The 26,775-nt window shown below is 39.5% G+C and overlaps 2 protein-coding genes across 3 annotated transcripts; one reads left to right on the forward strand and one right to left on the reverse strand.

Annotated features, from left to right (window-relative positions):
* Positions 1-250: 250 nt before the first annotated feature.
* Positions 251-15,941, reverse strand: dync1li2 (dynein, cytoplasmic 1, light intermediate chain 2). Of its 2 annotated transcripts, none has more exons than XM_044351682.1 (13): positions 15,805-15,941; positions 14,995-15,068; positions 14,426-14,542; positions 14,084-14,314; positions 9,847-10,010; positions 8,043-8,136; positions 7,701-7,836; positions 7,351-7,462; positions 7,126-7,185; positions 6,175-6,219; positions 5,970-6,087; positions 4,802-4,939; positions 251-3,877 (listed from the first exon to the last, which is right to left on the reverse strand). In XM_044351682.1, the coding sequence occupies exons 1-13, from the start codon at positions 15,888-15,890 to the stop codon at positions 3,765-3,767; spliced, it is 1,488 nt and encodes a 495-aa protein (XP_044207617.1). In that variant the 5' UTR covers positions 15,891-15,941; the 3' UTR covers positions 251-3,764. The 2 variants fall into 2 exon arrangements, with proteins under 2 accessions (XP_044207617.1, XP_044207618.1); XM_044351683.1 differs by having other exon boundaries at positions 3,700-3,872.
* A 5,338-nt stretch (positions 15,942-21,279) lies between these two features.
* On the forward strand, positions 21,280-26,533 carry si:dkey-56m19.5 (fibrous sheath CABYR-binding protein). The gene is made up of 2 exons (XM_044351695.1): positions 21,280-21,488; positions 24,060-26,533. Exon 2 carries the CDS (start codon positions 24,068-24,070, stop codon positions 25,934-25,936), a length of 1,869 nt encoding a protein of 622 aa, XP_044207630.1. The 5' UTR covers positions 21,280-21,488; positions 24,060-24,067; the 3' UTR covers positions 25,937-26,533.
* Positions 26,534-26,775: the final 242 nt, after the last annotated feature.

Genomic DNA, 26,775 nt, shown 5'->3' on the forward strand with positions numbered 1-26,775 from the left:
CAAGGCTTTGATTTTTTTCTCTCAAATTCACAAACTTTCAAGGATTTCAAAGACCCGTGGGAACCCAGTACTGTGCAGTCTGTACCAGACTTGGCAGTAATGTGACAATGTCACATTGTTTTATGCTTCAATGCGGGGGTGCAGGTAGACGTGTAGTAATCATTACAATAAAATGTAAAAGTCCTAGAAACCTTCAGTTGTAATGTGAAAGTAATAATAATAAACATTTAGACAAACGAAAAAGTCAAGCAAAGTTTTGATTCTTGGTTTTATTGAAGCCAGGGGTCTGATAAACATGTTCCTTATCTTTGTCGGCGTAAGAAGCTAGAATCCACATGGCAGCTTAGAGGCTACAGAGACGTGTTAAAGTCATACAATCAAACTTCTGAATTAATTCAGGACACAAAAACGCGGCCAGCCATGTGCTTACAATGTCTTGATATCCTGGATACAAAAGGACTGGAAGCAGAAGCTCGTAGTCTCGTATAGATGTAGACTGTCGATAGTGGTTGAAGGCAATTCAGTTAACATGTGAGGAGGCAGTTGCTTTCAACTGACGTTTGAGTATAAAAGTTACAACATCTGTTCATTATTCAATCTTGGGAGCAACATCCAAATCTTTACAAAGAGCAGGTGCAACTCTGAAACCAAGCAGCATGAGAGCGCTTCATTCTACTCAGCTAAATGCCAATTTTAACAAGTGTGGCCACGTTTCAATAGGATCAATCAGTGTGGTCAGCCAGGTTAGAGTGACATTTCAATATTCCTTTAAAATAGAAAGTGTCTTATGGGCAAAACCATATTTGACAACAAAAACAAAACATGTCTATTAGGATGTAAACACAAACAAGGGACGTTTCATGGGCAAAAAGGACAAACCTGAAAATGAATGGACATTTATTTTGGTTTATCTACTTCAAGATGTCCCAAAAATATCCCCTGCACAATGATTTCTAAAGGGTTGATATTAAAAATCACAATACCATCAGCAGAAAGGGGGTTATTCCATAGTTAACCACAAGGGGCACGTCCCATAACTTAAGCAGCAACTGCAGATAAATAATGCAATTTTACTGTGTAGGTTAACTTCTAAATTCATTACTAAATGTTCTAAAAGGCAAGGCAAAAAGAAAAATATGCATTCTGTATCTTTTAACTGTAGCAACAGGGAATTGATACAAGTGTCCAAGGAAAAGTGCTTATTTCAACATGTGGTGGTACTGCTCCTGGCTGTTCTTAAAACTGTTTCACCCACTTCGGCAACAGAGCCTCAGGTGCACATTCCACCCAGTCACAAAAAAAAAAAAAAAAAAAGGAACAATAAGAGCTTCATTTTGATCAAAAATAAACCCAGAACAGTTGTAGAGTATCATTTTTGACAATAAATCAAATCATGCATGAAGTAGACTGTACACAAATATGGTCTTGTGGTTATTCCCTCACAGAGCAAATTGTTTCAAAATGATGTTAAACCCTAACTGCATTGTATTTGTAGACCAGTTTAGAGGATTTACCATAATCTACTGTAATAGAATTATGGTATTTCTTTTCCTTCGACTCCTGAAATTGCAGATATGGTTGAGTGGAGTAAGGCATTTCTACCATTTTTATGGGGTGTTATGCAAAATAAAAAAAAAAATAAAAAAAAAAGGGTTCATAGGCAGACCACAAGTTTGGAATGCAAGGGCTCGATGCAAGAGTAGGAGAAAAATGGCCACTGGTTAATCTTATGGATGACTACAGACTATAAAAAGCTGAAAATAGCGAGTAATATGCATCTTTGGTTCCGTGTTCCAATTCACTCCAGTTTTCCTTTTTTTTTGCTATTGTTATTTGAATAGCAAATAGCTGCTCTCTTCACATTTACCATGACATCTGTGAAAGCTACTGATGAACTATATCCATAGGATTAAGTAGGGCCTTGCATACAGACTTAAAAATGATAATGTACATTTAATTCGTTTCGATTAGATTATGGTGTCATGAAACCATAAATATTATTACAGATTATTTGATATGGTACAGTATAATGGTTTTAATTTTTTTTTTTTTTAAAAGAAAAGAAATTACATAAGACAATTAAGCAACCCCTTAAGGACACACAAATTAATTAGGAGCAATCCTGTGAAGGCAGGGCGCCCAGTGTGACAAACTATTAGCTGTACATTGAAGGCAAAAGGTCGTCGTTTTAAATCGGGCACTGAAAGAGACCGAACAAAAAGATCTGACTGGACAAACAGGTTTCCTACAGGGATGTGTCTCTACAGCTACTTCTTGTAGAAACTGGGAATGTTTTATCTGACATGCGAAGTACAGTGTGAATAAAACATGTGAAACCAAAAAGGAGGACCACAGTGCTGTTACACACTGAACGATACAATATCTCGTTTTGTTCAAACCACAGCAAATCATCGTGTGTGTGTGTGTGTGTGTGTGTGTGTGTGTGTGTGTGTGTGTTTTGGCTGCAAAAGCGAGTGGTTTCAACCACAGCAAGTGTTCGTCTGGGGGACCCAAAAGTTCCATCGTGTGGTTTCTTCTTAATATTAGCAGCCTTTACAGTTTGTATGAAGGCATTCAATCTATTGCTCTATTCAACACTATCAGCTAGGCCACAGAAATCTTATTTGTGAAAAATAACAGAGACCACAGGCTTGTTGTACATTAACAAAAATGTAAAAAGAAATAAATTATTTGGATGACAAGAAATGGACAAAAAAAAAAAAAACCTTTTAACCGATGGTGCTACAGTGCATTTCCTCTTATGTAGACAAGCACCTCTACTATGACACAAACAGCTAACTGTGCGAGGCACTTGGGAGTTATAGTAGGAAAGATGCTGCCCAACCACCCTCCCCAAATATACACACCTGTAGCTAAAGAAGCGATTCTGTTGCAACCTCAAAGCCTGTCAAATCCCAACCAGTCTCATTTAGTCAAAGAAGCTATTTTCAGAATTTGAACAGGATTGCATTTTATACAAAAATCAAGATGAACCTGAATAGAATTTTTTCGTATTAATATTTACAGAATCCTTCGAGATGACAAGGGCAAATGATATGATATGCTATCAGCTATCTGGACATCTCATTAGTGTCATGACGTCAGTGGCATTTTAACATGTTATGTGATACAGATGAATGCTTCCTTAAACCAATAAATGGTGCACAAAAATAAAATAAAAAGGAGGAACTTTGTATAAATACATCAGTATCATATCCAACAATTTTTTACATACTACATATGTTTGCAAGTATTTTAATTACTTTTCTCGAATCTATTTAAAGTTTAAATACCTTTCCAATCGCAACCAAATTCCTTCCATGAGATAAGCTGAACCAGAGGCCACAGGACCAGTATATTTCCACTCTTTAAACCCATGAGGAGAGGGTGTTTAACCCCAGAAACTGGGGGGCCTGCAGCCCAGCATATCAGGCTGGCTGCCAGGGAGTGTGCACACATTTCCATAAACTGACATCCCTCACAAAATAACATTTACAGTGGAAGAGAGGACAGAAATAAAGCCAAGCCTTCAGCACTTATCATCTCATTAACACCTCCATCTCTGTTATCTCTCTCTTCCCATCTCACCAGAACACCAAAATATCTGATAGCATCCGAAACTCATTTTGGTGAAACCACTGTGTGTGTGTGCTGACTGATATAGACATTGGGAATTTGGTCAATTTTTTTTTTTTTATGCTCACAAGTACATGTAATTTTCCAGAGTATTAACGCAGTGGACGATGCAGCTGTTTTTGTTGCCTTTACGCTTCGTTCTCTGTCGGCGGTGGTATGTTGTTAGCTGAAACCGTTGAGTCTTGTTTGCGAGTCATCCTGTCCAACTCCGCCTGGACATCAGTCAAACCCGGCTTCTGCCCTTGGAAAAAAAAAACGGGAGACAAAGCCCAAAAGTAATCTCCTGTAGCTTCTGTGTGTATTCATAAACAACAGTTTTCTACAGCCAGCAAGCGGATGGATGAGGGAGGGGAGGGTTGGATGGTGATGCAATCCCATGCTGGAGATTGGCGGCCTCGCTGCTGCAGTTAACACGCATGCAAAACTAATCATCAGACATGTACAACATGTTCTCATGCATGATCCTTTCAGCTGGCTCTCATAGAGATATTAACACTGCTCAGCACTGGAACAAAAAGTACATGTCAGTGGTCTCAGACAGAGAGATGAGTTATGTAATGTTTCCCCTCAGTGATTCACCGGGTACATTCAGCTATTTCACATTCACTGTTTGACTTTGTTATACTTAACTAATATAACAAAGTAAGAAAAAACATGTGCTGGAGCTGAAAATAAGCACTGCTGACATGCAAAACAGCTGAGGTTAAAAAAAATAAATAAACAGGTAAATTAGTTGAGCAACATAGCAGTAGAATATGACGTGAAGTGAGTGACATTAGTTTCGGGGGGAGGGGGGTATGGTTGGAGGTTTGGTGCATACAGGCCTGTCACAAGTTCCTTCAGATGTCAGAAGTTCAGTCAAAAAGGAAAAGCTTTCTTTTTTGTCCTTTTTAACCTTCTCTTTCAGGCTGTAGAGATAAAACTCCAGACAGCAAAATGGTCCACAGCCTCGTTTCTAACTCCTCCTGTCTTTTGACCAAAGTGTGCATGCAGCCCATAATCTAAAGTAGATCTAAATGCACAGGATGGCTAAAGTTAACAATAAGAATTTATAACTGTTTTGATAAAAGGGACAACTGCTGACCTCAAAGAAAGAAGACTGGGAAACAGAGAGACTGTTTTCACTGTTATGAGAGGTGGACCGCACTGACGGAAGTGGTTATACCTGTTTTCTTGGCGGACCCTTGCACTCCAGCTCCAACTGCTCCAGCTCCTGGGCTCCCGGGGCTCCCTGGGGCTCCCGTCTTTTTACTCAACAGACTGTTGAAGAAGTTAGCCAGCACTCCCTCATTGGCAGCCCCCGCTGCAGGAGAAACATGGAGTTTATAGATTAATGAAACTCCCCTTTTCTTGTGAAAATTGTCAAAGACAAAAAGATAAACATAAATTTAGGTTGTACTTATTGTTACTTGATCATCCACCACACTCAACTTATTGAGTTGCTAGTTACCTCAAAACAGACTTTTGAGCACACAGACTGATTATTAACAGATTATCATGCTTATGATGCCCAATATAATGTCACAATTACAAATTAGCAGTCAGGGAGAACCTAACTTCTTTTAAGATACATATCCATTGTTCCTGCTGAATATAACCACCTCCTTACAAAATAAGGCCATGTGTTTTCTTGTAAGGTAAGGGATGGTGTATTGCACTGTGGTATGTGTAGTTCACCATCCAAATTCATAAGTTTGTCTCAGAGGAATTTATAATCTGTACTGCATATGACACCCTCTATCTTTAGATGCTCTATTTAGATACTGGAAAAAAAACTCTATAAAAGCCTTTTATTAGGAAGAAAAATGTGTTGGAAGTTGATAAAAGCACAGTAAAAGCACAACTGTTCAAAGTACAGTGATTGTTTTATTATGCAGTTTTAACTCTAGACCACAATAAGCGAAGGTTAACAGATCTCTACTAAATCTAGTAGACACAATTCCTTTTTTTAAATTGAAGTGCATTAGCCTGCTGCTAGTACTTAATGATGGAGAGGAAGTAAATATTTCTGCTCAGAGGTGGCCAGCTCAGGAATCCATTGTTATGTGAATCATTTGAGCTGTTAACCTCTTGGGGGCAGTATTGCTGCATTTCAGTCGAGAGGGGTTCACATTACAGCCCAAAGACGAATGTAACGCACAACGATCAAAGCCTTTTTTCCCCCCAGGAGTCAAAACACTGGATTCAATCGATGTTGATGATTAAAGAGAATCCTGAATTGAGTGGAAAGGACAGATCAAGCTCCTGGTACAAACTAGGAAGCACTGGAGAGCACAGTATTACCCTCAGCGCTCTGGTATGAAAATTAAAACGAGCAGTCACAGAGCTCCTACCTTTCATGTTAGGGTCAGGCTTTTTGACAGCAGACATCGGTGAGCCGCTGGTCACAGTGGGTTGGCCGGCGCGACCCGCAGGCCTGGGGGAACCTGAGGCTGTCCGTCCTGGAGACTCCTATAACACAGAAACAAATAGCTGGGTTGGTCTACACAGAACGAGGAATAAATGAATGACAGGTTTGAAGGATGTGACAACACTTACAGTTGCTCCTCTTGTTGGCGTGGCTGGCTGCTTCGCTAACAAAGACTAAAGAAAAAAGAATGAAAGGGTTCAATTCAGATGTGGTTTACAATTCCAACAAGAGTTTCTTATGTGCATTTAAATTTTGAGTATTGGACCAAAATGGATACTGCAAGCACAAACATTTGACTAAATTTGAATTACACGATTACGTCATTTTTATCTCATTTCATTAACTTGCATGATGTACGCGAGATAAGAGTGGGCAGTTTCAATCAACTCCTGTATAAACTTTAAATGTCCTGTCCTATAAAAGGGAAATGTAGTCAGCACATGCAGTATTAAAGTAAAAAGGAATTTGGCAGAAACTAATGCAGCATCAACACTGACCAATTCTAACATACAAAGCTGCAGACTCAGCTGAGGGTTTTTTGTTTTGTTGTGTTTTTTTTTAAGATTCCCTTCCTGCTTTACTTTCCCACAAGATAGGAAGTGAAGGCAATGTTACTTGCCATGGTGAAGTATAATGTGTTGCCTGATGTCTGTCAGCACATGAATACAGTTTAAAATTTATGACTGGACAATAGCTACTTGTTTAATGGTGAAAATGCCAGTTCTGGATCACCACTAAAATCTTACCGAGGACTGATCCATCGGTCTGTCGGTTCACTAAATCTTAGCTAAATTGGTTTGTAAATTATTGAAACATGAATGAAAAAATATCCTCCACACAACTTTATTAATACCAATAAAACTTATACTAGAAAACTTGCAGGGAAGATGCAATCAACTGTATGTATTAACTGCCTATTGTCACATAATCACTGGAAACTATTTTCTATATTTCTGGAGATTTCTCTCAGTGTTCTTAAACCATCTTATGTTATCAAACTTGATCATGGAATTACATTTTATTTGATTTTATAAGCGTTCAAAAATCAACATAGGGAATTTTCAGAAAAAAATGCATACCTGTTGCTTCATCAGGAATACCTGCTCATCCTCTGCATTTATCTCTTTGTCATGAACCAGCTGTGAAGAAGAGCAAAGGGCTAAGAGAGACATCACATTTAAAAAAAGTCGAATATAGGATATCAATGCCAATAAGATCTGACATACAATTTATTGTGTGTGTGTGTGTGTTATTTAATTGGCACTTTGAGGTGTAATGGAAGATTAGAGGTTACAGTGTCATACCTTTCGTGTTGGAGGCTTTGTGATAAAATCTTCAAATGGATCTTCAGGTCTGACCGTTGTAAAGTTTTCATGCAAAATCCCAATTTTCTTCTCATTATCCCATCCAGAGGGACTAAAATCATGGAAGACACAGTTCAATTACAGTGTGCAAGATTATTTAAATTCTGTTCTAGATAATAATGCAAAGTGTTTCCTTGAAATGAAAATAATCCAGTTTTTGATATAACTGATAGAGGCAAATCCAAGAATGGCAATACACACTGATTATTACATTATTATTACCTAAATGTTGACAGTAATATTTGAGACAGTGATGAGACTGAAACCAGTGCATCTCTTGTTTCACTTACATGAACACTGCATCCTTCTCTACCACTAAGGCAGGTGTGGTGAACTGGAAGTCATACATCTTATGTACTATATATTTGTAAAGCAGATCCAGGTTCTTCTCCTCTTTGACTGAGGTGTAGATCAGGCCAGCTCCGTCTGTTAAGTTTGGTTAAGGCAGCAACAGTTTGGGTAAGGACGGGGATTGAGGATGAAAGGGAACAGGGATAGAGATTTATTGATCATCATGAATTAATCAAATTTCATGGGCCATATTACAACCCTGATGTATGGTCCATTTCTGTTTGAACAGTCAAGGACCTTCATGAGAGCAACACAAACATTTATGCACATGAACAGGATACATTGTAAGCAAAATCGCCTGATGTGGGACTGGATGAAATCGAAGTGCTCCTCTCTGTAGTCATGCTCCTTCTCTAATACGCTGACTGCGTCACACTGAAGATTAAAAGAGTGAGAAAGAAAGAGAGATACATGGATTTTAAGGAGACATACACTTGAATGTCAGAACTGATGAATATATAAACAAGGTAATATTGCTCTCTGCCTCTTCATGCTTTGCATCTCAAGTCTATTCCACAGCGGCAGTGTTTTCTGATGGCATTCTCGTCAGAAGAGATTCCTATTCATACACATTTGTTATGTTCCAAGTGTTGTTTTTTTGTTCCTCCACTTGAACGCCAAGTAAAACATAGTCTCCATGAGAAGTCATTCATATCACAAAACTGAACAAACCATTTGTTCTGGTGTTGTTTCTGTTACATTAGTCACCCTGGAGAAAAACATTTTGACTCACCACTGAAAGGACAGCAGTTGACTGAGGTAGAGGTTGGTGGGCATTGTAAGAATGGACACCTCCACACTACTAATGTGTTGTGAGGACAGGGGTGCAAACATGCCTTTAGGAGGCTCTGGGAAGATTTTTCAATGCATGCTGCCTGCTGAATGTCTGCTACAACGGGCATGATCACTTCTACTTTCCCTCTGGAGGAACAACTTGATGGTGGGTGCAGCAGCGACAGAATTGAAATTTAGTACTTCCTGTCTCTTGTTCTCTAGTGGAGCTTCCATGATGAGTCATGACGAAGGGGTGAGGTTCAAAAAAAATATAAAAAGACTGATGCAAAATGTTAAAAAAATCAAAAGTCAAGAGATATCTAATTTCTTCAGTATCTGTTGCTAAGATAAAGTGATTAACAGCAAGTAATGGTCTTAAACAATTACTTTTTCTGCCAAGCTGAATCCAGACAGAGGCACCAAAGATAAAAAAAAAGGCACATTCACCATTTTCTAGTCACAGCTAGCACGTGAAGCTCTGCTGATGGCTACACTGTTGTTTTTTTCCAGCACTAGTCTTTGCCTGGAGGGTTAATAATCAAGTATAATGGCAGCTTTTTATTAGAGGACAGTACCTCACAAAGCACAACACAGAAGTAAAAGCATACATAAAAGTAATGTATGCAATGTGTCTGTGGGGAAGGAACGGATTTAAAATAGGCCCAATGTGCACAGAGGAAACCAGCAGTGAGGACAGCTGCCAAGATGTTAAAGGAGGAGGGGGGGTGGGGGTGGGGGTGCTTAGAGAAGTTAGAAGATGACTACAGATGGCCTGAAAGAGGTTCTAAGGACTAAGGAGAGGAAAGCAGGACATCCCTAGATCTTATCTGAGAATACTGATGAAAGGCAGCAAGAGCATGTTGAGGATCTCCTAAACCTAATGGACACAACCTCTGAACAGAAGGCCTGGCTTGTAGGAGGAAATAAATAGTATTATAGGTATCATTTCTAAAAACAAAACCGTAGTGGTTGCATGTGTGCACTATGAGAACAGTTTTAAGGATTAGGACCATATTTGACACCATATTTGGATGGACACCAAACAGACAATGATTTTTGTGTATTAGCACAGATTGTTCTCTTTTGCAGTAAACTGAACCACATTGTTGTACTGCATGGTCTGTTACTGAGTTGGTTGCAAAAGTTACATATGTGCCTTTAAGATTTAGCTACCAGGGCACATGTGTGAAAGAATTTGATAAATTGGTAAAACCTCTTTTAACAATGCCAAATTCTTAGATTGTCTCTGGATACACATGTAGTTTATGGATTGATGCATGAAACTTTTGGAGGGCTGTAGAAATCACTTACCTTTGTGCAAACTATTAGCACTGGAATGCCCAGGTTGTGTGTGAGTGTGTTGTCTCCAAGTGGTAGCACGACGGCCTCGTCTTCCCCTGCTGTCGGGGCCCGTCTCTGTGGGGAGGCTTGGGTGGCGTCCTCCGGTTCTGTGTACTCTTGGAAGGCTTTCACCACTTGTGGAAAGGAGAGAGAGAAGGAGAGAAAAACATAGGAAATTAGACCATTAGTGGACATAGTCCATTAAAATTGTTCATTAGTTTCATTTTCAATAACTTTATCTGCCTCAGCGTTTCATGCATCATTTCAAAGCCTCTTAAAAATGACAACATAGTCATCTTGTTTGCAAGTTTTCATGTCTAGTTGACCCCTATCTTAAAATAACTCACAAAAAAACACCTTTTGTATTTTTATATATAAAATCCTCTGGCAAAATGTGTATTTTGAAAGGAGATTTCATCACGTACTAGAAAGCATAAATAAAAAAATTGAACTAATAGTGCTACTGCAGATTTAAGTTAATCAACCCCTCTGCTCCTCTCATAAAATAAAAACATGCTGAAGTAACACATTCTTTGAAAATAGCTGTTACAGTACCTATTAAATTTTTTTTAAGCCTTTCACTTTGATCTATGTTGTTTGTTATAGCAAACTCTTCCAACACTGGAAACACACAAGAACATTAAGCAGACAATCACAGTTGTTGTGCTCTCCACCTAATATCTCTGTAGCGCTGACGTAATTTTTCGAGGTGCACATCATCTCTGGCGGTAACGCTGTAGAGTTACTGAGTCACTCATAGCCTCAGCAACACCCTGATGCAGAACTATATTTATATAGGTTTTTATAGCATGGTGTTAATGGTTGTACTCTGCCTCAAACTATGCCCCAGGGATTAGATCAACACGAGTCACGAGTCCTCAGTGGCATATTGAAATATGATAACACCTGCCCAATGACAGCACTGATGAAAATAATTTAACTGCACATACAACAAGTCATTGCTGTTTCCTGTAGTTTAGTATTATTGGAAAAAAATGTGTTAATTACGCTGTTACATAACAGGCTTTTGTTAACGTTAGAAAAAGAGAAATATAAGGCATCTTTCACCTTCCTGTTGTACTGCCCCAGCTGTCCAGACATTTACAAAGCTGTGCTGTGAGTCGAGGGGGGGGGGGGTATTTAGATGCAGGAAGCTTTGGCCTACTTCCCTTCCTCTGCTTCGGGAATGTAGCAGGGACAGCCCACAAAGCCAGATTGACTTGGCGTTTTGAGCCAACTCCTTTACTTTCAAACATGGGATTTAGTATATGGGGCGTAGTGTAACAAGCTATGTAAGAGGGAACCCGTCTTGGACACAGGATTACACAAATCCAAATATGCACAAATAGGTTTGAGTATGTACATTAGGCCACTAAGGCACGAACTTAACATGTAGAGATTACACCATCCAAAAGAAGACTCAACTCCACTGTGAATGACTGAAAGGTCAGACTTTCATCTAATTCTTCCCAGGGAAGAGGTTCACTGAGTCTAGACATGACACACAACTTGGAGATCAACTGACTAATAACACAGACGAGATGAGTGTTTGTCACCATTAAGAGTGCTCCGATCAACTGAGCAGTGATCAAAACCTTTACTGATCAAGCTATATTGAAAATATGTCTTAAACCAATCAAAAAAAAAGCAATCATAAAGTAGGAAAAAGCAAATAAACATTAACATCCATCACATCTCCCTATCTCCACAACAAAGGTGTCTGAGGCAGAAGATCTTAAGATTATGCTAAAAAAAGTAGTTTGAGCAGTTTTAAAACTTGATTCTGTGTTTTAGTTGTGAAAATGTTCAAGCTGGCCACAGCCGCTGATCTCTATAAAAGATGATAGACTTTTAACAGCCATCTTTCAAGCCTGCAGAAGATAAGTATCTGAACTACAGAGAGAGATTTAGAGTTGAGTATCACTTTAAAAGACTAAGCGAAGGAGACAAAGACAGACTTTGCCCTACAAACAAAGGTGAGGTCATATATCATTAGTACACACAATCAGGAACTGCTCAGCTGTCTATGAATCAAATATGGTGTGCTTGAATTTCAAAACTGTACCTCAAAAATTACATTATTTTTAATATCACAAAGAATGGGTCTACTGTTTTATTAGACAGTAAATTTGAGTGTTATTTATGTAGCTAAATGGAACTATTCTCTCACCAATAGTGATTAACTGACCACTGATTAACCAATTTACACTTATTTCATACAGTAATTTATTGAAAGATGTCAGTAATCCAGAGCCCTGATTGGAGGAAAAGTATCTTTTCTGTCCATGTGACTACTGTCAAATAAATAAATTTGGTCCCACTGACAATTGTAAGTCAAGTCCAAGTTTTCGCTCAGTTAATGCAACTGGCATATGTCCAGCGTGACAAAAACACGTTTACAGCTGTCAGGTTTCCTATTAATCCTGTGAAACCGATCTAGCGTCAAAACAAAATACCTAAGATCTTTGCCTCCGTTTCACTGCCAAACAATGTGGCTGAAATAAAGTCCTTGTTTTGTCACAAACCGGAGAAGTCGTTTCTCATGTTAATGTGTGGCCCTGCAATAACTCGATCCTGTAATTTGACTTGATTACGACTCCAGCAGCCAGACAACTTCAGTTACAGCATACCAGGAGTCAGAACGTCCGGCCCACAGAGTGAGTTCAGACCAACTCAGTTTACGTCCCTTCCTTTCCCTGACGCTGCTGTTGGAGGGGAGGGAACCATGATGCAAGACGGCTGCAAGACTGCCTGGACAAAAGCCACTCAACACATACTTCCAGTCAGTCTGTCAGCCGGTCTCTCTCACTCACACACATCCATGCATACATACAGAACCTGGCTAGGTCTCACCAATCTGCTACTGACATCACAACTGACATGCTGGAAGACACTTTATCTGGATGACATGCTTCAGCTAAACTGGAAAGCTGACTGTGTCAGTGGGTGGAGTCACACTGTTTGGCTACAGAGAGAAGGTAGGAGGAACCCTTAAGAGAAATCTGACAAACCCATGCAATAAATAAAAAAAATAAAATAAATGAAGCTACAAAAAATGACCAAAATATTATAAGTCTCAAGAAAAAAAACCTTCAACAGACACTATGGCTGCAAATGCTGAACTGCAATGAATGATCAAACTAACATCTACAGATTACAAGCTATAATGTATCATTTCCGGGCTCTATTTCTTTCTACTGCATTGTATAAATCGATTTTAGCAATCCTCAACTGATACAGTTACTTGAAACAAAATAATACAGTGAAGCAAGTTGAAAATGTCAACCCATTAAAAAATAATTACACTCACTTACAATGTAATTAACAATGTGCTTTAGACGTCACTGGGACATCAAATTCTCTTTTCTTTCTCAGACGTTTGCCAGCAGGCTTCTTGTTACTACTTGTGATTTGCATTGGCAAATTACATGTTAAGATTTATAACAGCTCCAAATATTTTGAGTAGACCTGATTAAATTAACTCATATAAAATCATTTAACAATTTAATTCTTATGATAACTCATTTCAGACTTATAAAGAGCAAACTTTGGAGGCAGACAAGCACCCTCTGAAAAACCCTCCAGACTGAACTAATGTTGTCTGAAAGGCAACGATCTTTCCGAACACAAAAGAAGTGTTCATAAGCAAGAGATGACCAGTTCTAAAATTATCAGGAGAACATCTGAGTGCATCACACTCATTGATCTGCAGAACTTGCCTGCAAGCTAGAGCACACAGCTGAGGATCATGGGCCTCTCTGATGATGACCTAAAAACATCCATGACAATGCGTAATGTTATACACTGCTTGCCTCTCATGCTACACGGAGACCGATTTCTCCTTTTTCCAAGCAGCAAGTCAAGCAAAGAGACTGGCTCTTATTATGCAAGACTCCCATTTACTTCCACCCTGCGATGCTGCAGGCACCTTTTCTGAGTGCTGTCTGCTTTTAGCCCCATCTTGAGACATACAAATCAACAAAATGTATGCATGTCATATTTCTACTTATGTCTCAGATTTTGCATTTTGAGACATAAAATGACCTCATAACAAATCACCACCTCTAACATGTTAGCGGATGATTTGCTTTATAACTGATCCTAGTCTCTGCTTTTTATAGCAGATAAACTCACAATGATACTTCATCAGATGCAAAGTCAAAGCAGAACACTAAACACAGGTAGATGAAGTCAACCCATTACTTACTGTTCTGCTCCATTTCCCTCATGTCCTCAGGAGGGATCTTGAGCTTGTCCACATGGTCACGTAGCACACTAGCCCACTTCTGCAGCGATTCCATAATGGTCCAGGGCCGTGACATATCCGCAACAAACACCGCTAGACAATCAGGTAGTGACTGAGCAGAAACAGCAAACTTAAGTAGGCCTTTGTGGTACAGGTCCCCATCCAGGATCCACACGTTACACCGAGTAAGGTCTGCGAAAGAAAACCAAAATAGTGCAACATAAGTACTTTATTGCTGTAAACTCTAAAGGCTAAAAATAGGCAATAAAACATCCACAGAAAAGCTACAGCAGGTGAACTCACCATCTCTGTCCTCATCGTGGACATTTAAGTACAGATACTCCAGTCCCCTCCCTTTCTTGCTGTGATCGGTTCCTTGAAGTTTGGCCACAAGTGTCGTTTTTCCTGATCCATCCTCACCTGCAAGATTTCTTACTCATCAGCTTACATATGACATTGTTTATTGTCATCAGTACTTGTATTAATATTGTTTAATACATATTGTTGTGGATATTTTTGAATAATGATGGATATGATGCGCAAATGTACTGTCAATTCAAAAAATCTTTCTGGTCAAAAGCAGCGTTTCTCGCATTTTTTTAAAAGACCCACCCAAAATAAATACACCCCCACCCAAGAACAGTTTTGTGTATTAATGTGTTTATTATGTCTTCTTTTCAAATGTGTTGGAGAAAATGCACCTGAAAGTGCAGCCAGAAAGGTTCTTAAACGTGAAATCATTAGTTTTTTATGACTTCTGTGTGTGGTTTTGCAGTTTGCAGGCGCTCCTCTCCCCTCAGGGTTGATCCACCCCAAATATACACTACAAGCACTGCAGAAGCTTCCAAACATGTGGCTTAAGAAATACTTACCAAATACCAGGATATTTTTTCCTGATGGCAACTTTGAATTCGAGCGAGTAGAAACTTCACTCAGTATTGAGGACCTACAAGAAATGGGTCACATTTATAAGAAAAGCAGACAGACAGATAACGTTAGCTATTAAAACTGACAGCCAAGTGGCACAATGACAGCTTCTTTTCTCACAACATAACATTACAACATTACATAACTATTACTTGCACCGTTAGAGGAGATTGTTTCACTCTTTAGCCTGGCTCTGAGATGTGTCCACGACAACACATAAAGTAGGAAATGATAAGTCATCTCCACTGACCGGTGCGTTAGAAATAATAAGCTGAGGATCTAAATCCATTTAAACCTGACATACTGCTGTCCAATGCAGTTGTTATCCCCCTCTTTAATGATAAACGTTCACTAAAGCTAGTATTATTTTCCTGCATACTTCGTTTAGTCGGTTATGGTGCTAGTTAGCTTGTACGTCCCTGTTAGCTTGTTGTATCTTACATAAAAGTGCCCGTACTTATCTGTCAAAGCATCTGATGATATGAAAGGCTCTCTCAAACTTGACTCATTAATTCAACAGCTTTTCCCATATTTGTAAATCTCACTGGTGGACAATATAGCTAAACAGCAATAGCTAACAGCAGAAACGTTAGCTAACTGACCGCCCAGCTTCAGTTAGTGCTAATGTTACCGCTAGCCGGGCCGGTGTTTTATGGGAAGCAACCGGCAGTGACAAAGCAGAACCATAATGTCTGTGCTTCTCTAAGAAAACCCTCGGCGGTCTTGAAGTTGTTAAAAGAGTAGCAGCAACTTGCCAAAGGTTTTGTCCTTCTTCCTCTTCGTTGTTGTTGTCGCCTACCCCGGCTGCGCCCGGGAGCTGTTTCTCCAGAACGGGAGCCATCTTCTCTTTCTACAACCACAAAGGCAAGGCCCTGCTGCTCAGGCACCACTAGCACCGCCTTCATCCAAGTAGCCAAGGGTACGTTACATTCATTGACCGCTACGCCGCGCCGGGTGCACCCCTGCACAGTAGCTGTGACATGTCATTATTGAATGCTTCAATAATGATCACGTTGAAATACAGGTTTATTTGTACTAAATGTGATAATAATAATAACTATGTAAATGAGCAGAAAAAAAGATTTGACACAGGTAGATTAGGGTGATTTTGTTACTGATATAGCACTGCTCTCTATGAGTTCAAACCTTTTAAGATCCCCATCCAGACATTATTAAAGGACGGGTTCACAATTTTCAAGTCTTTCTTAAAACAAAAATCATGTGCAAAAATGAACATTCAAATAGTGTTTTCTTGCTGTAATCATTCCTCCTGTTCATACTGGCCATTAGAAGATCCCTTCATAATGCACAATGTAAGTAATTAGGGCCAAAATCCATTAAAAAGTGTTTAAAAGTTTATATGAAGCTAATATGAAGCTTCAGTTAGTCAAATCACATAGATATATTTCAGTGTTACAGTCTTTCTAGTGCTAAAGTCCCTTTTTTGTTACTATACTTCCACTGCAGCTCAATAGGGAAATACTGTCTGAGGAAACACAAAGCGGGAATTTGATTTAAAAAAAAACTGTAAATGTGGCAGATATCCTCTTTGTATGACTAACACAGACTGCTGAAGCCTCATATAAGCTTCAGATCAACTTTTAAATGCATTTTTGCACAAAATGACTGTGTGGATACACTGTGGAGTTTGGCCTCCATCACTTACATTGAAAGCGCGTTTGAAGGGGATCTTTTAATAGCCAGAATGAACAGGCGGAAATGATTACAGAGAGGAGAACCTCTTTCAGTGTTCATATGGACACCTGACTGTTGTTCACAGACTTGAAAATTGTGAACCTATCCTTTAAGACATAAAAAATACTCTTGGTATAATAGTGTGTGTCTGATATGTTTTTTCCACAAAGAAAGTAAAATTGCCAAGATAAAATTCTTCAAATTGAGTCTTCTCCTTCTACCTCATTGAAAAATGCAGAATCTATGATAATATGCAAATATTTTTTTATTTCTAAAGTTTAACTGCTGGATGCAAGATGTCTGTTTCTTCACTGTAAAGTCCTTTCTCAGTGTATGAGCACTAGGGGCTTCAAGTTTCCACATCCCATTTGGCAAAGTTGCCTATTGGACCAAGATTAGCGTCAAAACTAGTTGTGATGTCACAAATCATGCTTTTTGGTTAGCACAGGGAAACTTTCACTATCAGCAGACGGATATGAAAACAGTCTTCTATTGTCAGACACTGCACATAGCTGCATCATTCTGCACAATGAAGGTCAAACATCCAACTGAAGGAACAAGAAGAAAAAAACATTTTTGAGTGGAGGGGGACTTTAAATTGTACTTCTGGCCACATCCCAATAAATGATGTCATAGCTGTTTTTTTTCCTTGAACAGCTGATGAGAACACTGTGATATAAACCATTGCCTTGTGGTCAGATGTTCAAAACGTTTGAAGGTTTTAACCCACAGAGTGCTGTGCAGTTGCAATTTTCTCCACTCTGTTATGTATTTATCCTTTAATTATTGAACCAACAAAATTATTTACCAACCCAGTTTGCTCAGTTTCAGCCAGTTCATTCAGGTGCCATTTTAAGCTTAGTCAAAAACACATTTAGTTTCTTCTACAAGGCTACAAATCTTCACCAAATGCAATAGAAAGGAAGAAAATAGTTTAGTGGAGGGAGGTGTCATGGTTGCCGGGCAGTGACGTCAACCATGAAGGTATCCATGGATACAGTTGTACACACATCACTGATTCAAAAACTACTTTGTGTCAAAGGATGTTGACCTAGTCATTTTTATGAGGTTATGGGGTTTTGCACATGCTTTGAAATTGATATATACCATTTTTTGGCCACAGTATGGCATTTAGTTTGATGAATAATACCTTTTAATTCAATGGTGTTGCAAGGAGCAGGAAAAGGGTAACAAAAAAACAAAAAGGGCAGGAAAAAGTGTTCCAACCAGCCCAGATTTCACTTCCTTCAGTAACATGAGTGGAAGAACAGTCCATTCAGAACACATTTATAGATGTGAGAATTAGCATAATTTTGTTACGTATACTGATTTTCACACTACATTTAAAAAAAATTTAAAAAAACTTAATTTGAATCGATGATCTCATTATATTATTAATTCTGTGCAATTATCTTTTGTAATATAAAATATTATATAAATATAAATATCACAATTGTGAAATATTAAGTCCCCAGTAGATGGTGCTATTCAAGTGTTTTTGAAAAGTAAGTGATTGGACTAAACCATAAATGACATTTCTCTTCTTCCTGCACAGGCTGATATCATAGTCTGAAAGCAAACTGATTACTTCACTGTAGCTTAGATTTTTATGGCATTTATTCATCACCAAACAGAATATTCTGAAAGTAGTAATATAGGAGTAGACCATATACTCAAAATTCTCCATTACAGGCCACACTTTGCCTCTTGTATAGGCCATTTCATACAATTTAGTGTTGGAGTGTTGTGGTGAAAACAATGTAAGCGTTCATTAAAGAATGACTTAATTTTTATACAGATTGTGAAGAGAAAATCAAAGGTTAAGCATAACAGTTCAGATCTATTCATTTAGAGGAAATAAAGTTGTTAGGGTTAGGGTTAGGGTTTTGTCAATTGAATTATACATTCATGAAATATATTAGCCACTCCGGGATCATACTGGGAAAGCCTCCACACAAGCCCAGCGGTTTGGCACATTCCAACAACACACTGTTGACCGACAGTGTGTTGTTGAGCCCAACACCTGTTTCTTTATTTCTCCATCTCTTTAAGTCTTTGTATTGTAGTTATTGTTGACAGGACCAGAACTTGCAGACAGATGAGTTTTGGACATTTAAATTATATGTTTGTGGGGTTGTCCAAGGTCTCCCCATATATTTGTGAGTCTCCTGTCTATGTGGAGCAGAGTGGTTGGCTGGGATGGTGGTTTTACTCCTGGGAATGCATTCCAGAGCTTTTGCATCATGTGAAACTCAGCCTTTGCTGCCCCTTTGTCACTGGTTAGCTCTGCTGCCAGCAGAAGAAAACAAACAAGATGGATCTTATTTTCTTGTTTTCTATAACAAGATAGAAACTAGAACATTATGGCATCTGGAAAGCAGAAAGTAGATAGCAGAGTATTTAGAAAAAATAAAAACCAAGGTCTAAGAAGATCAAATAAATAATAGAATTTAGTTTTTTAATATTCCCATCAGATTTACACTTCTTTTTGACACATTTTCCTATACTGCTCTCTCTGTTTTTTATGGGAATATGTAACTCTCAGAAACCACAGTTAATTTGCCATAAACAGAAATGCTAAGAAACGCTTTTCATAAAAATATAAACAAAATTATATATATAATATATATATATAATAATAAATAAAATTCTGTCTTCTTAAGTGTATGTATCACATATCATAGTTATCACAAAGCTTTACAGAGTTTCTCCAGACTGTGTGTTGTGCAATGAGCTTGTGTGACAGAAGAGGGTGCTGCATCCTCAATAATACTGTCAGCCTGCTGTTATTTCTGTGAAACATGAGTGATAAATGTATTTATTTAAAGTTCCCTGTGTGGGAAAAAGACAAGATGAGGAAAAAGGGGAAAAAAATCCCTCTAAGCCTAAAAAAAAACATTGGAGTGTATCATATTCAGCAGTGAGCAGGTAGTGTGATTTCTGACTGGGTTTGAGATCTTATATGTTGAATCAAAAGATACAATAATATAAAATATCATAGAAATAATATTTTTATAAAGAATTATTGTTACATGTGCTGAGACACATTTCTTGCCACCTGTGTGACTACATACATCTAGATCTAGTAGCATCCCTCTTCTAATTATGTGAAGATGTCTCTTAAAAATATCACCCTAAACCAGGCAAAAGAACCTGTTTTGCTGCTTTCCAAAGACATTTGTGGTTAAATGCCAAACTAGCGACTTTTGAATGATGTTATCGGATCGTCAGTCCAATTGTTATGTGGTTCCTAAAGCCTTTCACACAGTTTCACTGAGAAAAAATGTAAAGAAAAACTTGTTAGGGAATGACCAAAACCCTCTTTTCACAGGAAGACTGTGCAAGTGGGAACAAGTGAACTGCTGCTGGGAGGAATATCAGGTTGTAGCTCATAAGAAATGATATTCTAGCAGTTTAAAGGAGTTTACAGGAAGTTATTCATTGCTAATACTTCTTCTCATGAATGCAGATTCTTGTTTATGCTGTTGTATAAACAAGAATGTGTTCATGGTTTGTGCTCAGACTTTATTTGATTAATAAACATAGTCATCTCTGGTTTTCAGTGTCAGTGGCATGCTGCTTGGGTTAAACCTTTGAAGTAGAAAACATGTTCACCTGGAAGGGTCAGTTGTTGAATTTAATTAAATCTCACCCCGACCAACCACGTCCCATTAACACATAGAAGACAAATAGCAAAGAGGCGCAATGCATTGGAATTGCCAATGGTTAGAGTGAACATTTGGTCCTCTTTATGTCCCAAGAACAGTAACCTCACATAATTTAAAACCAAGCACGGGATAACACCATACAGCCCGTTTATGTGTATGTTTATAATGTCACATGATTTAAAAGGACTTATCCAGAAAACCACAGTCCAGATATTGATGTCCATGTATCAACAGTTTACCATAGTTTAAGAATACATCACATTCTGTAATCACGAAGATTCAATTTAGCACTTTTAAACCAAATGAAATCAGTTTGCTTTATAGAATGCCTTTAAACTTGTTATGCTTCTTTTCATGGTTAGTATGATGTAACTATTTTTTTCTGTTTGGTTATTATTTGGTATGAAAGTAGGGAGGCTCATGCATGTTATCCCTCTGACAAACAACAGAAAAAAAACATCAAGGAATCACTGTAATTTTCTATGGAGATTAATGTGTGTGTGTGTGTGTGTGTGTGTGTGTGTGTGTGTGTGTGTGTGTGTGTGTGTGTGTGTGTGTGTGTGTGTGTGTGTTCAGCAGTGGTTTTACTGACATAGTGCTTCCTATGCATAATTTATATTACAATGATACTCCTGTGGGGGCACCACTAACGTGATTTCTATGTGATACTACGTGATTTTTTATAGCATTACTCTTTGGCAAAACGAAAGCAGCAGATAAGTGAACATTAAAAAAAAGTGAAACATGTCCAGTCCGTTTATAATCACTTTCGGTCCCCAGATGTATTTATACAACAGAGAAATATGCACTGGAGTGGGCGTGTGCGGGAGAGGAGGGGTTAAAGATTGGGAGGGTATAGATTGCAGACGGAGCTCTAGTGGGGAAGGCTGGATTGTGATAGCGACAGATGTCTAGTGAAACTGTGAGGGGCACTTCTCAGTTACAACACAGTCCCAGACTGCACCTCGGAGAGCAGGGGCGGAATCTGCAGCTGTCACTCCAAAGGTTTACCTCCATTATCACATCCAACCGGAGCTTGGATAAGAAGCCCAATTGATCACTCTCTGGAAATACAGGTCAGTCGTCTCAGACTATTTCATTTCACAGTTTTTATTTTTTATTTATTTATTTATTTATTTATTCAATTGAAACATGTCTATGGTATATGGGGTTTTCTATGTGTAAAGAAAAGAAAGAAAAGGAAAGAAAAGTGAGAAAGAAAGAAAGAAAGATGCCTCTAGGCTGCAGCTTACCCATTGTTCTCTCTCCCTCTCTTTCTCCCTTTCTCTCTCTCTCTCCTCTCTGTGTATGTGTGTTTCTACTATTATGCAAATTTGTACATTTCAAGGCTGGAATAATAAATGAAGGGAGTTTTATTTTTTCGCGTTCATAGCGGTCGAATTTGGATTAGTGCGTCTTCACAGGCAGCAGCGCAGTTTTTTTTTGTTAAAGTAGAGCAATTAGATTAAAAACCTTCTGCGATAAAGTTATCAAGTTGTGGCATTGATGAGGTATTAAAACCTTAATAGGCTAAATGTCGTGTTCTGTAACATTCCAGTGTGAGCACGACGTTTTCAAACGCCCCTGAACAAAAAAGGGCAGAGCAGCCAAGAGAGGCAGCGGTGGGTGGGTTGAAATGGGGGATGGAGACCCCTCTATAGCTTTTCCCACTCAAGTGTTTGCCGGTGTATAGTGTAATCCCCGTGTATAGTAGACTACTATAGTGTGGCATCAGTTTGCTGCCAACTTAGCCCAACCCATTACTTTTGTCAGTGAGAAGCTACTGGTGAGGGATCCCCATCCTTTGTTACCGGCCGGCACATGCCGTACCTTTGCTTGCCTCCTTTTTCTTTCAAATGTGCGTAAAACTACGTGTCCACTGTATATCTGTCTTACACAGCCTATTGGGGATTTGATTGATAAAATATCAGTGAAAGCCCACAATAATTTGCTCTTTATATGTTGGGTTCCTCCTCAAACTGTAAAATTTCGCTTTGTCTGATCTGAAGGCCTGAGACACCAACCGGTTTTGGCGAGAGAGAAAAAAATAGGCAAATGAGGAATCAACCACATGCAAAATTAAGTTATATATTTAGAGCTAGCTCCAAAAGCTGAATTAGGCTGGTGTTAATGTGAAGAAAAAATAAGCATGGCCTATAGTGACTTATTTTTCCTACTGGACAGCTCATTAGACTGTTAATAGGTGTAATGGATATGCAGCCTGTCCCAGCGGGGTGTGTGGCGCATCCTGTCTTGATTGCACCATTGCAGCACTATGGACAGTTCCCTGCTTGTTCAGATTCGTACCCATACCCACATGCTGCCATGCTGGGTGAAAGCCCTGCTTGTGGCATTTTGGACATTAAAAAAAGAGTGTTGCATAATATTTCCAGCTTTGGTTGGAATAGTACCTTTCAAACCGAAGCAGGCTAATCAGGCTATGGTATTCAAAAGGCCTGTAATATACACCTGTAATCTTTAATGTGAGGAACTATGGTGTTTAAAATTCTCTTTTGAGTAGCTTATATTCAAACAGGTTGATTTGTTGAAGGTCAGCTGATACACAATCAGTAAGACCAAGTTGAACTTCCAGTTCCCTATTCTGTCATTGAAAGGAAGTTACATTCTGTGGCAATCACAAGCTTCTTCCGCTACATTCACAATAATGTTGCGACATTAACACATAACACTACATGGAAATAGTACATTTTTGTTCTATTCATAGAATCTATCAATACAGAATATAAAAAATCCAAAATTGTAACATATGTTGTATGTAAATCTAACTGCAAGATCTGGATTGCCTCTGCCTATACTGTATATCTTCTGAGACTTAGTACAGCATAGTTTGTAGCTTAGCATGCTTAGAGAGCACAGTGAGGAATAGTTGTACATCTACATCATAGATGTACAGCTCAGAGTTGCGGGCTCATTTGGCACCGAGCCTTACCCAACATTCCTTAAAGGGAAGAGAGTTCTGTGGAGCTGTCTGATCTCAGTGAGGTTCCCATGCATTTACATTTGTTTTCTAGCCAAACTATGTCTGGCAGGGAGCAGTTTCCTAATTGAACTTCTAGTCCAGTTCACCTCTACTGAATGGACTTCTCTCAATTCTCCTTACTGACAGAATTTTTTGTTTTTTTACATTTGAAGGAACTTTATGGAGCCTACAATGCATTGCAGACTTTATTAACAAAAATGTAATCATTTTCGACCTTCTCTAAAACCTCTATGTCCATGACTCATTTGAGTGTAATTCAGTGCATCCCTCTCAGATTTGTGTAAAAGAAAGAATTTCATCTTTTCATAATCTTGGCTCTTGGCATACTAGATGGTCCTTTTTTATTCAACTAATATAAATGTGTGTTTGTTTTAAACATTGCATTTCTGCTATATTTTATAGAATATGGAGACCTTTTAGACAAGATAACTTTGAGGGAGAGTTTGTATTTATAGAAACTAAACACATTCCTAATATTCGCAAGATGTGTTTACATTTGAACTACCAAAAATAACTTGGAATTGGAAAGTCTAACTTGCTCGCAGGAATTAATGTGTCTGTGTCCTGATATGGATGTACTGCATTTTCCTGTTATGTAGTTTGTTATTTCTCACATTAAGTTAAATTTTCATCCACTTGTTCCTAGGAGACACCATGGGAGGCAAACTGAGCAGGAAGAGGAAGGGATATGATGTGAGTGACCCCAAAGAGGCAAAGGATGAAGCTGCAGGAACAGCTGCTGGTGCAGAGGAGTCTAAAGTGGAGGAGGCTGCCCCACCCACAGAGGCTGAATTGAAGGCTGAAGCAAGCAATGTGGTGGCGGAAGCTGTGGAGTCAGCTGCAGCAGTAGTATCTGAGGCTGCTCCGGAGGAGCCCAAAACTGCACCTCCAGAAGAACCAGCTCCTGCAGCTCCAGAGGAAGCAGCTCCAGTATCAGAAGAACCAGCTGCAGTTACAGAGGAAGCAGCTCCAGTAACACAAGAACCAGTGGCAGTCACAGAGGCACCAGCTCCAGTAGCAGAAGAACCAGCTGCAGTCACAGAGGAAGCAGCTCCAGTACCAGAAGAACCAGTGGTAGTCACAGAGGCAACAGCTCCAGTAGCAGAAGAACCAGCTGCAGTCACAGAGGCAGCAGCTCCAGCACCAGAAGAACCCACAGCAGTAGTTGAGGAACCAGTTGTAGCAGCAGAGGAATCTGCTCCTTCAACAGAGGAACCAGCTCCAGCTCCAGCAGTGGAGGAGTCAACCCCGGTAGTAGAAGAACCAGCTCCAGTAGAACCAGCAGCAGCAGAGGAACCTGTGGCTGTAACAGAGGAACCTTCTGCGCCAGTATCAGAAGAACCTGTACCAAGTGAGGCTGAACCTGAGTCTGCAGCTGCACCTGAAACGCTCCCTGTAGAAGAACCTGTAGAATCTGTGCCAGAACCAGAGGTTGTTCCTGTCATCACAGAGGAAGCACCCAAAGACCAAGAGCCTGAGCCCATCCCAGAGACTGTTACTGAGCCAGAAGCCATTGTGGAGGAGGTAGCAGCGACTGTTTCTGTCCCTGAACCCGAGCCAGCTGCAGAGCCAGCACTGCAGGAAGCTCCAGAGCCAGAACCAGAGAAAGCAGCAGAACCAGAGCCAGAACCAGAGCCAGAGCAAACCCTAGAGCCAGAACCAGAAAAAGCAGCCGAGCCTGAGGCAGAACCAGAACCAGAGCAAGAGCAAGAGCAAGCACCAGAACCAGAACTAGAGCAAGAGCAAGCCCCAGAGCCAGAGCAAGAGCAAGCCGCAGAGCCAGAGCCAGAGCCAGAGCCAGAACAAGAGCAAGCCCCAGAGCCAGAGCCAGAGCCAGAGCAAGTACTAGAGCCAGAGCCTGAGCAAGAGGCTGAGCAAGAGGCTGAACCTGCAGCAGAGGAGGAAGTACAAGAAGTTGAGCCAGAATCAGTAGTACCCACATCTGACATTACAGAACTTGATACTGTGGAAGCAGAAGCAGCAGCACCTGAGGTCTTAGAGTCTGCAGCAGAGGAGGTCCTCACTGAATCTCAGCATGCAGAAGAGGAATCAGTCGCAACAGAAGCCTCCAGCACTGAGGCGGCAGCTGAGCCAGAAGCAGCAGAACCTGTCCCTGAGATTATCATTTCCGAGTCTGTATCTGCCAGCGAAATTACTGCAGAGTCTGAAGAGGCAGCCGAAGCCTCTGTGGAAGAGGTGCCTTGCCCAGAGCCTGAGGTAGAGAGCAAGATGGAAAATGGAGATTCGGAGAGCCCTTCTCTTACAGAGGATGTGGCAGAAGTAGATGCCCTTCCAGCTGTGAACGGAGAGTGCATACAAGCTACTTCCACCGCTGCCACACAGACCACACAGGGTGAGGAATGTGTTAATGGTAGTGAAAAGCCAGAGGAGACGCCTGTCAAGGTGCAGAGTGACTTTGAACTGAAAAAGGATGTGAACCTGAGCGGGGATGTCCAGGAAGTTCCAGAAGCAGTCTCTGACATGGTGGAGCCTCTCAGCACTGAGGTCACCCAGGCAGTCTGAAAAGAAGCCATCTTTCAAATTAATGTGAATCCAGATTAACACTCTGATCGTGCAAGAAAGCCATCAAAGGTATCGCAAACACAGCTAGGCTTTCTGATATGCTGAAACCACCGCAATGTTCTATAGTGGTAACTCAGGCAAATGGATGTTTTCTTTTGAGTAACCAAAAATGAAATGCAACCACTTGGGGATAGAAAGATACAGGCAGAGGGATAGATAGATAGATACAGACAGTGAAAGCAAGTGAGGCGGAAGTGCAGAGTTGAGACTAGAGTTTGGAATTTGTGGCATGAGTACAGACAGTAAGTAAAACTGGACAGCAGAGCAAAAATACTGGACAATAACTATGATATTGATGAATGAAATGAATAAATCTGTCTTTGTGTGTGAGCCCGATGAATATTACAAAGTGGTTTATTGGAACAGCATTCATTACTAGTATATTATCTGATTTAGAATTTCATATATCCTTTCTATTACTATATGCAGAGACATGAAATAAATGTTTTGGCCTTTTATAATAATGGTACCTGTGAGGACTGTTAATTTTAAATTGATTGTTCGGAATAGAGAATAAAAAGAGATTGTTATAGCCTACAGTGATCTTTTCTTTTTTTTCTTGTGCGTTCTCTCAGCATCAAACTGTGTCACAATTTTCTGAGGCACTGGGTTAATAGTAAGATTGATTATATTTCACTTTATTTCACTGAGAGCTATTTATATATAAGACTTTCTTGCAAATTAATCAGTAGATTTCAACTAGTTGTCAAACCACAAAATCAATGAATGGCTTTCATTTTTGCTGGAGAAGCAGAGCAACATTGTTCACTGAACATCTA

This window comes from Thunnus albacares, chromosome 1 (genome assembly GCF_914725855.1).
Source record: "Thunnus albacares chromosome 1, fThuAlb1.1, whole genome shotgun sequence".
NCBI classification, from domain to species: Eukaryota; Metazoa; Chordata; class Actinopteri; order Scombriformes; family Scombridae; genus Thunnus; species Thunnus albacares.

What these genes read in the sequence shown, in the direction of transcription:
- dync1li2 (XM_044351682.1), bottom strand. Translation starts at nt 15,890, where the DNA reads ATGGCTCCCGTTCTGGAGAAACAGCTCCCGGGCGCAGCCGGGGTAGGC. An exon ending in GAAGAAGGACAAAACCTTTG is followed by an intron (nt 15,069 to 15,804) that starts GCAAGTTGCTGC and finishes CATTTCTTGTAG; the next exon opens with GTCCTCAATACTGAGTGAAG. An exon ending in CAAAGCCTCCAACACGAAAG is followed by an intron (nt 7,186 to 7,350) that starts GTATGACACTGT and finishes TCTTCTTCACAG; the next exon opens with CTGGTTCATGACAAAGAGAT.
- si:dkey-56m19.5 (XM_044351695.1), top strand. Translation starts at nt 24,068, where the DNA reads ATGGGAGGCAAACTGAGCAGGAAGAGGAAGGGATATGATGTGAGTGAC.